The 17,824-nt window shown below is 37.4% G+C and overlaps 1 protein-coding gene across 1 annotated transcript; it reads right to left on the minus strand.

Moving 5' to 3' along the window:
* Positions 1 to 517: 517 nt before the first annotated feature.
* LOC112153693 (integrin alpha-6) lies at positions 518 to 14,287 on the minus strand. The gene is made up of 25 exons (XM_036213811.1): positions 14,031 to 14,287; positions 13,830 to 13,951; positions 11,498 to 11,577; positions 11,156 to 11,414; positions 10,877 to 10,996; positions 10,594 to 10,807; positions 8,714 to 8,910; positions 8,539 to 8,627; positions 8,312 to 8,439; positions 8,003 to 8,092; positions 7,853 to 7,917; positions 6,775 to 6,914; positions 6,407 to 6,553; positions 4,266 to 4,387; positions 4,020 to 4,176; positions 3,823 to 3,897; positions 3,648 to 3,727; positions 3,506 to 3,580; positions 2,850 to 2,952; positions 2,593 to 2,769; positions 2,425 to 2,526; positions 2,152 to 2,262; positions 1,887 to 1,991; positions 1,243 to 1,368; positions 518 to 1,065 (listed from the first exon to the last, which is right to left on the minus strand). The coding sequence occupies exons 1-25, from the start codon at positions 14,213 to 14,215 to the stop codon at positions 1,003 to 1,005; spliced, it is 3,132 nt and encodes a 1,043-aa protein (XP_036069704.1). The 5' UTR covers positions 14,216 to 14,287; the 3' UTR covers positions 518 to 1,002.
* Positions 14,288 to 17,824: the final 3,537 nt, after the last annotated feature.

Here is a 17,824-nt window from a genome sequence, read left to right on the forward strand (position 1 = left end):
AAAGAGAATTGTGGCTGTTTTTAATGGTGCAATTTGTAATTTATTCTTCCAGAGGGCCTGATTACAAATGATGCAGATTGGAGACTGTGTGTTCTGATCTCTATGTTCTAGTTGTGTGTATTCATAAGACTTGAGAATTTTCAGCGGGGAAAAGCCAGCGTTTGGGGGTGAAAGTAGTAAAAATACGCATTTGTTACTTTTGTTATTTAAAGGTCACAAAATCAACAAGAAAGAGCAGGTGAAATTTAAACATTTACATGACTGTGCTTCTTTTGATGACATACAGAACAATCTGGATAGTCCTCAGAAGCACTGAACCCCGTTAAACTTCTATTTAATGAGAATATTTATTTTGAAAATCTCCACACTTTATGAAAAAGAACCCCGAAAATGTATAAATTTATGTTCTTATTGCCTTTATGTTCCCCAAAAAATTTAAATAAGGGTTTGTTTAATCCCTCAGAGAAGCACAAAAGATCAAAATGAATGTATAAATGCTGCAAAGGAATTGTTAGACTTTTTTTTTTAAACAGGATTATTTTTTTTTGTAGGAAATGACATTTTAAATGATAATCTGAAGCCACTACCAGCAGGCGTGGATGTGCCCATTTGGAGAGAACTCTTTTAATCAAGAAGAACTGTGGTCAGGATTTCTCCAGAAACACAATGCTTTTGCACAAACTGTAATGTTGTAATTATGCGTTTGTTTGGATGGTCGGCAGTCACAGCAGTGAGTGGAAGACTGCAAACTTTTAACTTCATTTCAGGAAAAACTCCCCTTCATTCCACCTCTTCTGTGCTCCCTCTGCTTATTCCTTCATGTTGAACGTATAGCACAAGTATTTTTTTTTGTATTTGTATGAAACAAGTGACATTTTCTGCTTCATTAAAACATTTGAAGAAATATTTTTATTTGCAGTGTAATTATAAAACTGTACATTGACGGAACTGGAAAGTATACATGAGTGGAGGTTAGCTGGAGACACATCATCAGGAATCCTCTCAGCCTTTCACTGGATCGTCTGAGGCCTTCTTCTTGTGAGTGAGGCGGTCAACACATTTATACTTAAAGAAAAATAGATATAAATGTGTTAAACTGAATTAATGCAGTATTTGCTACACAAAAAGCTTAGTTTAAATTAAATTTAAAAACTGACAAATCACTAGATATTGTTTTTTTATTTATTTAATTATATCATAAAAAGGAAATGTACAGAATCAGCAGCATGAAGCTGATGTTACCTTCCACAGAGTGTAGCACAGAAAGCCCAACAGCAGCACTAAAGTGATGACTGTCAGGAGGATTATCCACCACGCAACTTTAGTCAGAAATTCTGTTTTTCTTTCAAAGAATACCGTCAGCTTAACCTGCAAAATGGGACGATGACACATAAACATCAGAAAAACAACGAATCTTCCAACACTACACAAAAGCAGAGTAAGCCCCAATCTGAATTCTTCCTTTCTCCCTTCTCCTTCACTTGGCCTTCCAAACGGAGGGTTATGAAAAAATTGTGTCATATTCCAATGTCGCTTTCGTCGATGGCGTCACCAATAATCGCCAGTCTGCTAGCGTTAGTGCGGAGCTTCCAGTGCTTGAATATACATAACAGCAATGATTTTTTAACTGTACTTTAACTTTGGAGGGTCGGATTTAAAAAATACATTTCCTGGACACACTTGCATTTAAACAGCCCCTTCAAATGGAGGGGAAGGGAGAAGGGAAGAATTGGGATTGGGCCTAACTTTCTGCAAAGTATACAAAGGTATTTGTAGTGTATCAAAAGATTTTTAAAGGTTATTAATACAATTTATCCCCATTGGTGGACCAGATTAAATTGTTTCCCCACCCCTGGTCTAAACGTTGCTTAGTAAAAACTTCTTACCTGAGTCGCATTTGTTTCTGATTTCAATCCAATATTTTCTGGAGCGTTGTTGAGGCTGAGAGTGACATCCACCATAATGTCAAGGAAGCTTAAATGGCTGTAATCCTTAAAGAAATAAAGATTTATATCTGAAGACAAAACAATCAGAACGGTCATACATGCAAACAAAAAACAAACTCATGTCAAGAAAAATTATGTATATATTTTAAAGGTTGCTTAAAAAAAGCTTTTAAGTAAAGAGATTGTAGACTTTTTCTGCAAAAACCTCTTCCAAAGTTGCATTCCAGAGACGAGAATGGAGAACCACCATAGCAGTACTGTCCAGTTCCAGCAGGGGGCACCGTATCTCCACACATGTCAGTCCATCAGAACAACTCTGGATGAGAGGAGGACAACAGCCTGATTTAGAACACTACACACCTTTGACATCCAGGACTTCATAGATTTATTTATAAAATAAGTGAAGCAGGAAAAAAATAATAAAACAAAACCTTTTGCATTTATTTCATTAAACTTCTCAGGAGCAGTGATTTCTTACCAAGGTTTTATGCTTTCTCTTCTTAAGAAGAAATGTTAACCCTTCACTGGAGAGAGCTTCTAATGTGGCGTCACGTTTTTGTCTTGATGGAACATTCCAGCCCTCAAAGCCAGAAATCGTCATGTTAGATATATTTCTCACAATCACAAGTCCTTCTTTCACCATTACCTTGACATGTTTCAGTGGATTCAGTTCGTTTGCAGGTGAGCATGGCACAGGCCGGACACCCTCACTGCTGATGTGAGTCAAGTACAGGAGCCATTTCCCCACAGAAGTCTCCTTTGGCCAGTAGATGTTCAGAGACGCATTCGTGAAAGACTTCAGGGGTCTGCCTGAGTTTATTATCTTTGAAAAACAAGCATCATAAGGTCGATATGAAAAATATATTCAGGCGGTTATAAATGTTTGCAAACAATCAAACTTGCCTTAAAATCAAACTGGACTGATGGTCCTATTTCGTCCAGTGAATGGATGGCACTCTCACCCTTCAAAATGTCACCGAGAGAAACTTGAGAAGGTCTGACGACTCTGATGTAGAGGATATGTTTGGTTGTTACAAGACAAAAACACACAAAAATCTACACATAAAATCATTTTATTTGCTGTAACTTTTCAACCGTTAACAGGATAATTCGGTTGAAAAGTTACAGTATATTAAGATTTTGTATTTAAGCGTCACCAGCGAAACCTCTGGTGTAAAAGGGTTAAAGAACCACTTTGATCATTTTTGGTGTTGCTCGCCATTTTTGTTGAACCACTAATGTTAGGTTGGAGTTGTGAGGAGGCTGTAAACCAGCATGAGAACAAGTAAGCAAAGGGATGATGGGAAGTCAGGGAAGGCTTACACCATGTCAACAGTTCTGCCCAGAACTCAGAGGTGAATTTCTAATGAACTCCTGCTGCTCTGCGAAAACTATGTCCTAGAAAATGACAGTTTGTAAAATTTTGGCTGAAAAAGCCAAAACCGTAACTAAAAACCAACTCCCCGCCAGCAAGGCCAACAACAGATTAAGAGATGATGAGAGTGGGACTTTAAACAGAAAGAGGTACTTTAATAAAAGTCCATATATGAAGCACCTACCCATACATTTTCAGCTCCAACTCAAAAACCACCTTGGCCAAAACCTCAACTGGCTGTAGATTCTGCACACTTGTCCTGAAAACAAGAGTATTTTATCAAAACAATGATCAGATCCCCTTTCTTTCTCTCCTGATCAACCTACGTTTGAAGCTGCAGAGTTGCATTCACGACTCTTGTGCTCAATGAGATGCCAGTAGTTGTTAGAATGATGTAATATGTAATCTGAAGTGGGGGAATAAAAAATAAGATAGCAGAAAATAATAATTCATTGGAAACTTCTTAAACAAACGTTGGGAATGATTTTCTATTCATCTTACTGCAGCGTCTCTATGGAACGGGTTTCCCAGCTCACATTCTATCAGTGTGCCATTCTCATTGGCGGAGCAGCTAAACTGTGGAGACACATTTCCATATGAACATGCAGATAACTTTTCTTTACTTTCCTAATTTGGCATTCACTGGACTGAATACTTTTCTTAGACCATCGTTTTTCTGAAAGGAAACACTCACTCACCTCTTTTTCTCCGTGAACAACAGACGAGTACCTCAGAGTATCTGGGAGGGTAATGATGACGCGACTCTGATGTGCATCATCGCCATTTCTGTTGGTCACAGTGATCTCCAAGGCTATGTCTTCATCAGACGGAGTGATGACTGCGATGCCATCCTGTCTGAAGAGGTAAAACAGATATTAGGAACGGTTCAACTGTAACCGAGCATTTGTTTGCCAGAAAGAAGGAAAAGAATATTTTTTTTTTACCGGACTAGTGATGTAAAAACAACTTGTCCATTTTTAGTCTTCTTGGAACAAAAATTGTACTGAATTTGTAGGTTACTCTGACAGATATTATCATCTCCACAGCCATCATTTATGATTATAATCTGTAAAAAAAAACCAAAAAAATGTTAATCTGACACTTTAAAATTTAAAAAGCTTAAAAATAGTCATTAAAAAGATGGAATTTTATGTGTAATTTCACTAAAAACATTTTTAGAAGCTAATTTTTCACGTTTTAAAAAATCTTTTTATATTTATACATAATACATTGTTACACAGACATTATAAGTCACTTTAAATTAGAACATGTATTCATTATGAGTGGGACACTTTATTATTTCATTGAAAATTTAACGTTCTTGACTGGCAAAATGTAATTTAAAAATGATTTTCAAGATTCAAGATGCTTTTGTTAATCCCACGGGGTGGGGAAATTCAATTTCTGGAATAAAGAGACGGTAATTGCCCATCAGAGTGCAAAAAAAAAAAAAAAAAAATTCACAATTTTGTAGTAAATGCTGAAGCGTAACTTATTGTAATATTGTAATTTTTTTCTATTTTAACACAATGACACATGCATTCCATATCTGCTACAGAACAGTACATAATAAAAGTATTTGAAGAAATCGTTGTGTGCATAAGATTGTATTGAAATGTTCTATTTTTCAAGTCTTGAAGAGGCACTGCAATACTTGAGGAATGACAGCCCAAAACTATCAAGTGAAACTCATCCAGAGGTTGGGTAATCTTTTAAGGGTCAAAGCCTTTTTGAAAAAGAGAATCATAGCTAAAAACTACCATTTAGAAGGTAAATGTTACTCTTCCTCAAAGAATAGAGAACGAACAGCTTATTAACAGTTATGAGCACGCATGTTTACATTTAGAAACAATTATTTAGGATAGGGTCTGCATGGTTGTAGTGGTGAGGTCACATTTGATCTCTATCAATTCTCACATTGTCATAATTCCTCTTTCCTGATTAATTTTCTATTCTGATCATGTTTTTGAAAAACTTGGGTATTTTTGCATCATGTATTTTAGCTTATTTATTCATGTATTTTCCTAACTATGAGGGGATTCTAATTCTAATTCTAAGATTCAATTAAAAAATAAATAAATAAAAAAAGCAAAAAAAAAAATAACGGTGCATCTTGTAACCCAAAGCATCTTATTTATGGATTAATTCTGGTTATTTTACTGATGCCAATGCGATTTTTAGAGCTAAATGGGGCTATGTCAAAATGTTAGTCCGCACACAAGTTTGGTTGTTATCGCGAATATACCAACAAGCTAGCGTGTAGTGGTGCTGTTCTGTCGGAAATGAGCATAGTCACAGTAATGCTTGTTTTAGTGGTATAAGTCTGTATTTTTTTTTGCAAACAACACTCAAAAAAATATAATGTTGACTCAACAAGATTTTACCATGTCACCCATTTACCCCATGATTTTGCTATGTTTGAGTTAAAAATCCTATTTATTTTGTGTCAACAGAATCTGCTTAACTTCACTTAACAGGATTTTATCTTGTTGGATCAAAAGCTTTCCGAATGTTACTTAAAGTAGATTTTTAATTTGCTGTTCTATGGAGCTATTTTAGGGCCATCAAAATTTTAAACCCAAATAAAACATTTTGAAAAAAATATTGTTTGGCTAAAAAAAATGTAAAATGTCAAAAACTTTTTGCTATTCGAAAATAGAATAATTTTGATCTTCAAATTTTCTGTTTTTTTATGTTTCAAAACTCAAAATTTCAATTTCAAAACTTTTTTTTCAGTTTCATATCTTTTTTCACTTTAAACTCTTTTTTTTCCTTTTTGAATCTGAACATTTCAGTTTCAAAACTTTTGGCGCGGTTGCGGCGCATTGGGGCGGGGCTAACACGAAGGACCAATCAAAATCGATGAGGGTGGTAACTTCAGTCATGGTGTATTCATCGATTATGATTGGTCTTTCGTGTTACTTCCGCCTCAACACGATCAAGGATAATTTTCTTTTACACAGAGCTTTTCCAGAACTAAGAATGTAGAACTTCTACAGAAATATTATAGCAGTAGGTTAATACAGATACAATCCAAACTACTTAAACCTTAATCTCCCGGACTGCATGATGCAAACAGTCATACCTCTGATACAGTGGTTTTCTGCTGGTAAAAGTTGAGGACAGGAGTGATTCTGGACTCATCAGCATTCGCTCCGGTCCCCTCCTCAGAGCTCCATAGGGACACAGTGACAGAGACGGGGATGCTGCTCAGCTTGTCTCTAATGTCCCGCTACAACAGGAAAGGCTCGGTTCAGTGTGCCTCGCACTAACACATGCGTCAGAACTAATGAAACGAATCAGCAGGAAAGATGCAAGTAATTAATCAGCTAACTAACATGATTTTTTAAATCATTTAATATTTGAAACACTTTTTTTTGTAAAATATCAATACTCAAACTTTTTTTTTTTCCCCTCACATCATATTTTACTTGTGAAGCATTAAAACCGTACCACAAGTCGAAGTCTGATGTCAGTACACTTTTGTTTTCCTTGTTCAGGAAGCACCAGTTTTCCTTGAGAGGAAAACAGAAGTTCCACTCTTGATCTGGATGTCTTTCTTTCGGAATCAGCCTCAAAAATGTAGTTTAGTGCTGTAAAGAATAAGTGAATGTGAGACATTAAGTGTGACCAAGGGCCACACCAGGTAACCCATACTGATCCGTCCTTGACAACAACTGTTTGCTTAGTTCATCTTTTAACTGACCAGGGCTCATGTTGACCATTAGAGTAGCAGATGGTCCTCACTCTTTGCTTTGGAGAACTGTACTTCGATACGTTTAGCAATCACAATAGACCAATAACAGGCCACTAAATTGTGGTCGGAACTTCATCTGCAAGCTCTTTGTTTAACCATAAAAAAAAAGAGATAAATCCAGACTCCCAAAAATCCCATGTTATGAAGTCAAACATATTTGGCCACAGAATATGGATGATATGGATGAAAGTTATTGTTCATTGCAACTTCACTCAACTTTAAAGTGGCTTTTTACACTGTTAAGGTGAATTCACACCAAACACAACTTGCATGTCAGGGCATCCAATGTTAAGTCAATTATAGATGCTATCAGAAGTCTTGCAGACTATGGTGAATGTTTGGCTGCGCAGGTTCAAATATCTGGATTTTGGCGACAAATTTATGTCACATCAACCAATCAGGGACTCAGCTTTGGCCCATGGCGTGTTGATGATGCAATCAAAACCAACATGAGGAGAATCTGATTTTTATTATATTTTCTAATTTGAATCAAGACAACGTAAAAAAAAATCCTCAAATTTTATTCTTATTTGTGTTGTTTCCTTCCTCAGACTAATTTGGGACAAAAAGTCTTCAAACTAGCTCACAGGGAGATGGAAGTACCGCTGAAAGCGTCATCATTCAGACGCAGCTCTTGAAGTAAACAGAGGACGACATAAAGTGTGAAACCAATATGAGATCCTACAGTTAAAAACATGCATGCACCACAAATACAAAAATAGCCCCAGGAAAAGCTGGAGTAAAAACAGAAAGAAAGAATAAAACTAAACTCACTCAGTTTTGGGTTATACGATGCGGGTTTTGCTGCATAAGCAAAGCATGCCTGACCTGAAAAAGCACTTTGTGTAGAAACATGTTCATGCTCAGCCCTTAAAAACAAGATTCTCCTCTTTTAATTTGTTTATGATTGTTTGTAAATCTCACCATGTTTGTTCATCACACCGTTGCTTAATGATGTTTACATGACTTGGCGTTATTTTCATGTTAGTTCTGACACTGACCACCGGCCGTGCTCTGAGAAAGACCAACAGAAACAAACTAAACGAACATGGTCTTAATTAACAAGAGGAAGCAGCAGAGTCATTGAAAATAAAAGAAACAATGAAGGAAAATAAAAACATTAATTAATTTGGAAAGAGTTAAAAATCTTTGTTATAAATGAAGTTCATGGTTCTACAGTGAGGAGGTTTGTTTAGGATGAAAAAGTCTTAAATAGAATTTTGTTTTAATTACCTGAAAACAAAAACAGAGTCTGAGAGAGATCCAACTGCCAGATCAGGGTATTGATTGTCGTCCACGTCCATGTTACAAGACAGCGAATATCCAAAGAGATTCACCGTCTTTAATTCGGGAGAGATCACCTAAAAAAAAAAAGATAAAACATTTTTATCTGTTTTTGCTGCTTAATTATCAGTCACCACAGTTTTTTCTAAAGCTCAAACAGATTAGGTTGGACTAACCTGGGATGGTTCTTTGTGGACCCCCTCTGCTGAGCCACAGTAAATGTACACTCGACCGGAGCCTTCATATGGAGCTCCAACAGCAATATCTGGAAGCAGGAAGGACAGCTAAAGCCAGGACTTCCAAACATCTTCTGGAATGGCCTTTAAGTGTAAAATTTCAGAAGTGTCAAACCTCCATAGCCATCTTGATTGATGTCTCCTATGTTTTCCACAGCCAAACCAAACATGGACTCCCTTTGTCCATAGAGCGGAACTGGAACAATATTATCCCAGTCTTTCCCCTTCCTGTTAATATAGATGAAGACGGCTCCTCCAATATCCTCATTTTTCAAGTAGAACTGAGGGGCTCCAACAGCGAGGTCTTCCCACCTGTTCAAACCAGAAGCACACATGTTCTCATGCCTTATCTCCGTTCTCTGCTCTGGCAGGCAAGCCTGATCTGTCAATTCCAACGTGTGACTACAGAAACCTTCTCTGCTTGAAATGACAGTGCAGTTCAAATTGAATTCAATAAGGATTTTTGCAGCTTTGGAATGTTAAATGGGATCAAACTGAAATATTGACTGTACCCCTCATGCACCTTTTGCTTCCAAAGACGAGTCTCAGCAAGCCTAGCATTCACGAGAAAGTAGACTTAGTCCTAACATGATGTAAAATTGAATTACTAAACATCAGGAAAAATGGATGCTGGATACTATAGTCACTTTATCTGTTCTTTAGTGTGAATTTTGGGTTTCTCTTCTGTTACATTGATTATTTACATTTATACCGGGTGGATACTCAACTCTGATTGGCTGCAGGGCGTAGGTTAAAAGGTAGTGATAGTGGACACCTAAAAAAGAAGTGCCCATCACGTCGCTTGAATGTTCTATCATTGCAGTTGGTACCGGGAGCTACAGAAACCGAGAGATTGGGTTGACATACCTTAGGTCATCCTCACAGTTTATCACAGAACCAAGAAAATGAGTGATTTTATAGTTTCCTTTAAACTGCTTGGTGTATTTGATCATTTTGAAAACTGGGGTGCAGAAGTAAAAAAATAGACCTGACCATAAGAAGGAGGAGTTAATGGTACTGAAGGAATTGAACAATTTAGGCTTTACACTTAGTTTTGCTTCATATGTGGACCAATTCAAGTGCTACGTTTTTCCTCTGAAATGATGCTTATTTTAGTTCTTATGATCCTTAGCATGTACACCACTTTTCTCTGGTGCTAATAGTTAATTTCTATTGATTTATTTCATAAGTGACAATAGAATAGATGGGATAATGCCCCTCCAGGTGTCCATTGTCAGAAATTAATGGTATTTGTGGAAATAATTGTCACAAACGGGTAGACAGCTGGTTCCATGTGCAGCAGGTTTATTGTTTAAGAAAGGAACTAAGCACAGCTAAAAGTCCACAAAGCTCAATCAGGGTCACACAGGCAGAGGTCAATCACGAGCATGGGATCATCCAAGAAGATACTAGAGTTCAGACGAGGGTCAGGGCAGGCAGCAATAAATCAGAAAATAAGCATGTCAGAAACAGATGATCAGGTAGAATCGCTCAGTAATGCAGGCAGGGTGGCACAAAACAATACTTCACACAGATTAAAGTTCTGTGCAGTACTTAAGTAACAGGTGGTTGATTGTTAGATGAGAGTCAGCTGAGTGGCATCTGGGGAGTGTGCGCTGGGACAGCTGGGAGATGTAGTGTGTTCAATACTCTGGAGACAGCTCTCGCCAGTGGCCAGAGGGGGAGACAGAACTCTGGCTCCATCAAAAGGGATGGTTCATGCTTCCACAGTCTGCATTATTCGTTATTATCTGACAATGGACACTTCGTCGGGCATCATCCCTTACTTATTCTGTTTCATTTGTTTTATATTTAATTAATTTTTTTATTGTTTGTGGAGCTTCAGCCAATGTACTCATTTTTTTTTCAAATCTCAGCCCTATTTAGTTTTAATTAACAGTGTCAATGCAAATATTACTCTAGAGCCTATGCAATAACCCAATGGTACACATACATTTCTTTAATCTGGATCTAATAGATTCAGTGTATTCTTACCCATCAGCATTGAGATCGACGACTGTTAAATCATAGCCAAAGGAGGAGGCCAGGCCCGGTCCAGAGAGAACCTGCTCCACCAGCAAGTTTGTCTCAGCCACGGGGTCTGCCTTCAGGAAGGCCACCTGGCCGCTGAAGCCTCCTCGGGGGGCTCCTGACACAATCGTCAGCTCCCCCTTCCTGATTAGAGACATTCCAGAGTCTACAGAGAATCCTGAAAAGTGAAATGGTTTTAGGGATTGATTTAAAACAAAATGTAGGCAAAAATGGATTTAAGGCCAACCCAGGTAGCTGTTTGGTTGAAGAGGAATGCGCTCATGATCAAAGCGATCTGTAAATCCAGTTTCTCGAGAATTTTCATTTGTATAGTCCAAGTTATCCAGAACTTCCATACGCACAATTCCTGTAAGAAACATTTGACCAAAAGGACAATTAAAACAGAATATAACATTTTAGAACACAGAACATACAGTATACATTTAAATTAACTTTTGACCAAACACATTAATATTAATTTGAAAGGGTCAAAATTAGCATAGTATATTTTGGTATTTTTTTCTACCTTTCCATTCATAAGCTCCTGGAGCTCCAAAAAGTACAGAAGTATTATCCTTGGCAAACGATGCTCCGTGTCCCTGTTGGCAGTATGCAAACCACTCGTGGTTGTTCCGCCGATTGGCCAAGTGTCCATTATCACAAACCACCCTCCGCCATGATCTCTCCTCGCTCCCGACCTGCAGCTGGTCTCCTAGCAGGTAACACTGACCCGTCAACAAGTTAGGGCTGTAAGGTTTCGGGTGCTGATATCGATGAGCGCATGCCTATAAGTGGAAGACATACTGTATTTACACAACATACTAACTTTTGTTGACATTTCTTCAATGAGACTGAGAGTCTGCCTCACCATTACATTTTTACCAGCACCTTGGCTTGTGACTTTAATTCCCATCCATTGGTTATTTGTTCCTTTACTACTGAGGAACTCTGGAGGAAGACAAAACAGCACACTGTTAATACTTTTTGTTATTCATTGGAAAAATATAAAGTATTGCTTAAAAATTTTAAGTACAACTGCAAAATGTCTTTTTGGAAATCACACTAATGGCTTTTTTGGTACCTTCTCTTGTTTTCAAACTTTCAAACTTTCCTCAAGTGATGAAGGAACCAAGGATCTCATTTTGATCTTGTCTGCATGATTTAGTGATGTACACCTAAGACTATCTAGAAAGCATAATGATACACTCACTTTGAATATCCATATATATAGTCACCTGAAATTAGTGTTATGGTGTTATTTTATATTGTACTGTTTCCATTTCTTAATTTACAATTCATAGAGAACACAGATTTTAAGCTGTTACTTTTCAATATGAAAGTCTTAAGTTCAAAGGAAAAAAAAATGTGCTTACTAATCGTTTTTTTTCCTTTGTTTAAATGTTGATGCCACCAAATCAGACATTGGAAAGCCTGTGTAGTACTTTACAAAGGGTGTCAAATCTGTAAGAATGTGCTCGAGTGGAATGAACTCCAATTGTCTACTTCTTAAGTTACTATGTCACTGCATCAGTTCAGTTGATTGCTGACTGTCCAAAAGGGCTGCCACAATTAGTCAATGTATCACAACTATTTGACAATTAAAATAGTCTACGACTAATTTAATAGTCGATTAATTGTTTTTATTTTTTTATCCCAAAACTACGGTGTGTGCTTTCTAGTATCGTGTCTGCCATTGTTTTAGACACGTCCAGTAGTGGAAGACACGCCAACAGAGCTCGAAAATGAGAAAAAAATAAAAATAAAAAGTGTCCAATGCAATATCTACCAGGCCGAACTTGTGTTCCATGGTAGCACTACACTGATGCATGAACAAGGAAGCACGTTGTGACTGAGTAGAGGGATTGTCGTCTAGGTAAGCTAAGCTAAATTAGCGCAAACAGAGAGCAAACTTAATAGCTAAATGTTTTCCATCCATCCCTGCAACCTCTACCCAACCAGAGCAAAATTTCTCTGCTCAAGTTCTGAACTATATAGAGTCAGAGTGGAGTAAATGCAGTTATGAGCACTCAGCACCACAAAATGTAATTTTGTTATATTTGAATCAGTAAGACCAAAACTTTGTCTTTTGTGAGAAATAGTTCCTTTGCTTCAGATGTGGACCTCATTTGATTTAACCCTTTATCACCAGAGCTACAGTGTTTATCTTCTATCGTCCTAATTGTCTTTATTTTTAGTTGGTATATAGCAGGGGTCTGGTCTGCAACCTTTAACACTAAAAGAGCAATTTAGTCTTGTTTCTTACAGACCAGAACCCAACAAGAGCAACAAAGTCTCACTTAACATAAAAAAAATATATGCTTTGTTTCTCAATTAAACAGTGATTTATAAATGTAATTTAAATATTACAACAATTACAACAGCGTCTTAATATATATATATATATATATATATATATATATATATATGCAATAGTTGTAACTTATTTTAGTTTTGACAGCAGTACACACTAGTTCCTTTCAAAATAAAACCCACCTTCTGTCAAAAAGGTAAAATATTATGTTTTTTAACATTAGGATTGTGGTATGCCACCATAATTTTTCCCTTTTACCCTCAGTTATAAACATTTTTGTAGAATGTATTTATTAAAAAAAAAATATTTAGAATAAACTGAGCTTTTTATTGTCACCCTCTGAGATCTGAGGCACAAAACAAATAACTCTAAATAATTTAAAACTGCGTTTCTTCCAAAGTTTTAACCACTTTAGCATAATTTACCAAAAAAGACCCCTGCTATAGCTTAAACACTTCAAGTTTAAAGCTAATGATGGTGAAGTTGTGTGTTTTACACCCTGTTTACATGTGATCCTATTAGTCGACTAATCGAAAAAATACTTGATGATTAGTCTACTTAAAAATAATCGTTTGTGGCAGCCCTACTGTCAAATTAGGTACTGACTAGGCTACCTACTGTACCAGAGTCTATGCTCACAAGTGTCTACTGGTGATCTCAGATTAGCAACACCAGGAGCTCAGTGGCTGATTTTCTGTCCTGATGGTTCTGCTGGATTTGAAGGCATTTTCAGTCCAAACTGGATAAGCCATCAAATGATTCCCAAGAAATAAAGATGAAGTGAAGAGTATTGTTGCAACACAGGAATAATCAGCCAAAAGCTAATGACCTTACTGTTGTGCTAAATAGAAGTGACCATTATAACCTGGAATAAGACAAGAAAACTAACCTTTGTGGTCAAACTGGATGGGCTGACAACGCTCAGATGTTGTGCTCAAGTCACACATGTAAACAACTCCTGTAACATTCACGTGATCCTGGTGTTTCGCACGTGGTGCTCCCACAAGTAATCTGACGCAAAACAACAGGCAGTGAGGGTAAACGTAACATTTTAGCAGATCTGAGTCAAATGACTTGCAGCTTCACTCACAGTTTCTTTCTGGTAGGACTCAGCTGCTCGTGAAAGGAAACAGAAAATCCAAAAAGAGTCCCTGGATCTCCTTTTTTCTGCATGATATTTTGTGTGTCCAGGTTGAAAGCAGCAACATTGAAAAGTTGAAAGTGCAAAATAATCCACAGAGTCACCGTGAGGCAGAGCTTTAACATGCTGCGCATTAGAAAGACGGTTCGTCTTCTATCCTTCTATCTGTAGAAAGCACATAGGAACATAGAGAACGACTGTCTGTCTTGAGCAGGTGCACAAAGCTCACTACAGATGCTTGCAAACAAGGCGTGGTGACTGGAAACATCCAAAGACAAAGCTGAACTGTTCAGCTTTATGAGCTTGGTTAATATTCACCACTTTGTGAAAGTCAAATGGGAGCCACACCTGAGCAAAAGTCATGTTGGGACCGTGTTGACAGTGAACATGAATCATTTTGTCAGGGTTATCCGTGGTGTAGCTTTACCTTGACTGCATAAAATCACAATCCACTTTTGTGTGGACAAATGACACTTTATTACCTGTGTGGACTTGCTTCCTCCATGGATTATATGCACCTGCGTAAACTCCAACCTACAGAGACTCTGTTTGTCTAACAACTTTTTTTCCTCAAAAGTCTAATAGTTAGACTTAAAGTCAACAAGGTTATGTTACCTGAATAGAGCTCATATTTCTACGTAGTAAATCTTGAACTTAAAGTCTTTATTTTGTAAATAACTGTCATTAATAAAACTTTCTTTAATTATAAATAGACATTTTCCACTAAAAGTTATTGTTTTTATACTTGTAAAAATATGGCAATGCAAATATTTTAAAAAAGATAGTAACAGCTGTCTAATCGTCATGGTGTCTTGTCCTTTCTTGTAAAGGCTATCTTGATTACCAGACCTGGTGTCATGATTCGTGAGACCCAGAAGGATAATAGAGAGCTGACGGAAAGTAGAAAAGCTTTTATTGTCCATAGAGGTTCTGCTGAACTGCAGCTGGAGCAGAGTTTGGTTGGAGGAGGATGTTGAGGACAAGAGCCAAAACTCATCTTGATGATGACGTGAGAGTTTAACCCAGGAGTGGCCGAACAGAGATCTTGGAGGTGAGTGGAATGGACGGTAGGGTGGCGTGGGAGTCAGTATAGTAGTGTGCTTGGTGTGGAAACAGGCTGTGGTAGTACTGGAGGACCCAGGTCGCCATATGAAGATATGATCCTGGAGATGAGGTAAAGGTAGTTTAATAATAATTCAAAAGTGAAGCAAAGGTTTCAGGCCAAAGTACTACATCACATCAACTGGCAATGAATACTGGAGCAGGCCCTTCTTATTTAGTGATCAGAAGTAGATGAGATGAGGGCTGACAGCTGAGTCCAATTAGGAGAGGTCACAGGAGCACCATGACATTTGGACGCTTTCTTTAAAAAAAAAAAAAAACCCGGGCCACGGACTGGTACCTGATCCTGAAGGAAGCTTTATTTGGAAAACTGCTGGATTCTGTTCACATTGGAGGTGTAAAATCCAAAAATCTTGAATAGAAAACTTGTACAGTTATGGTTTAGCTTCTTTTTTTAACCCTTGAATTGATTCAGAAAGTTTTAGATGAAAGATGGAAAGTTATTTCCCTCTGGAGAGGGTTAAGGGAACAAAACATAGCTTACACGGGTAATTACAAATGTATAAAAGGGTTGCAACATCTACAAATGTCGGGGATGGGTGCCTCTCTTGTGCTGTCCAGGAAGTTCTGACGCCATTTGGTTTCACCCCAATCTAAATATGGGAGTTCTGTAAATGCTTGTGAAGGCTGCTTTAACTTAGAAATATAGCTTGCACTTGGTACCACTTTCAACCACCTTAGAACAGGGGTCACTAACTGGCAGACCGCGGTCCAGATCTGGACCCAGACGCTGGTTTATGTGAACACAAAACGCATAATAATTGAATGTCTTAATTTCAAAATATTTTTTTCTAACTGGACCTCTTCAAATTTTAGTTGAAGACTCCTGTCTTAGAACATCAATGACATACTTTCTAGCAGTGTAATCTGTACAGAAACTGTCAAAACTCTTAATGTGTGAATTTCCACTGTCCAAAGTCGCCCCCCCCCGATGAGGAAGTCTATAATAAACAATAGAGTTAGTGAAGGGAAAACTAATAGTGCAGGGCAAAAATGAATCCAGGGTTACAGTTGAACTTAAGAGAACTTAAAAACTTAAAGAAAACATTTAAAGCCCTAAATAAATGCCATAGTCACAAACTGTTGAATGAGATCATTAGGACTCATTAGGATCTGAAGGTAGAGGTGGTGCCAGTAAATCAAGACGATGGTGCCATCTAATGTTGTTCCACCAAATTGCTGCAACTGAAAAAAAAAAAAAATATATATATATATATATATATATATATTGCAGAAGCATAAATATAATTGTGCAGAGATGCGACCATCTTGAAGCTACTCCTGGTCATAATTTCCTGTGGGTACTTTACAGCTGCCTAAAGATCTGTGAAGATCTGAGCTTTCATCAGGGCAACAACTCCACCAGAATTTGTTAGGTAGATAGCAAAAAAAAAAAAAAAAGAAGGTCAAGTTTATCTTATCTATATGATCCTAATGTGGAGTCTGTAGCTCAGATGGGCTTCCTGTTAGAATGTCTTTAACCGCAGATCTAACTGTGCTGTAGTTAATATCTTTTGCCCACATAAAAGGGTGAAGGTACCCCAGGGTTTCTAGGCCTCTGGCCTTCCTCTGGGTTGCACAGTAAAAGTAAAATGTGAGAGGGTAACTAAATGTCTGAAAAGAAAGTGTTTACAGAAATAGAAATATCCGTTTTATCTCTCTTTGACATATTTTCGTGTTGTACAGATCGTAGATTCTGTCTACAAACAGTGCAAACATTCTTAGAGCAAAGTCTTGTAGTGGGCTGTAGCATTCAAACCTTTTCAATGGAACTAGATTTCTAGTACTATAGCAAACCACACCGAAATCTCAGAGGAAAACGTATTGTAGACGCTGAATATTTGTGTAGTTGTGCACATGTGTTGCTTTTGAGGAGTTCAACATATTTAATCAATCAGTCAAATTTTATGTATTAAAAAAAGTGTTTCTCATACTTGCGCAGATCAAAGCGCTTTACTATTAAAAACAGAAACAAACAAAAAAAAAATCAATCAATAAAAATAGAAAAAACCCAATGCACCCTCCCTCCATTGACACACAAAATACATGACCCCACAAACAGTGAATACTTATAGAAGTCAATTAAAAAAAAAAAAAAAAAACTTAGGCTTGGCTGGAAACAGTATTTTGGGAATCTATTCATACCAGGAGCCAGCTCAGCCACAGGAACATTGCCACCTATCCAGACCGGGACAGGAAAGGGGTCCACTCCACATCCATGAAGCTGCAGTCAGACCCCGATCAGCCCCACAAGGGCGACAACTGCGGCAACGACCCCAAAACGAACCAGCAACCCCTGGTACTAAGGATCCTCACATTTTTTTTTTTTTTTTTGTGGTGCTCAAATTTGGCAAGAATTACTTCACATCACTGGCTGTGAATCAGATTGTGTTAAGCTTAGGCTGTATTTTGGTCTGGTTGAAAACAGGTGCAACATTCAGAATAATCAAAAGTGGCAGTTTTTAAAGTTAGCTTTGGAGGTTAGTTAAATAAAGTAAACTATTTCCATTTTAGTTCACGGCACTCATGTCAGAATTAACGATATATATTTTTTTCTGTTTTTGGAACTTAGGTTTTCAGTCTCATGATAATTTCTGATTTGTGTTGTGTCAAAAAATCCT

This window comes from Oryzias melastigma, linkage group LG10, assembly GCF_002922805.2.
Source record: "Oryzias melastigma strain HK-1 linkage group LG10, ASM292280v2, whole genome shotgun sequence".
NCBI lineage: Eukaryota > Metazoa > Chordata > Actinopteri > Beloniformes > Adrianichthyidae > Oryzias > Oryzias melastigma.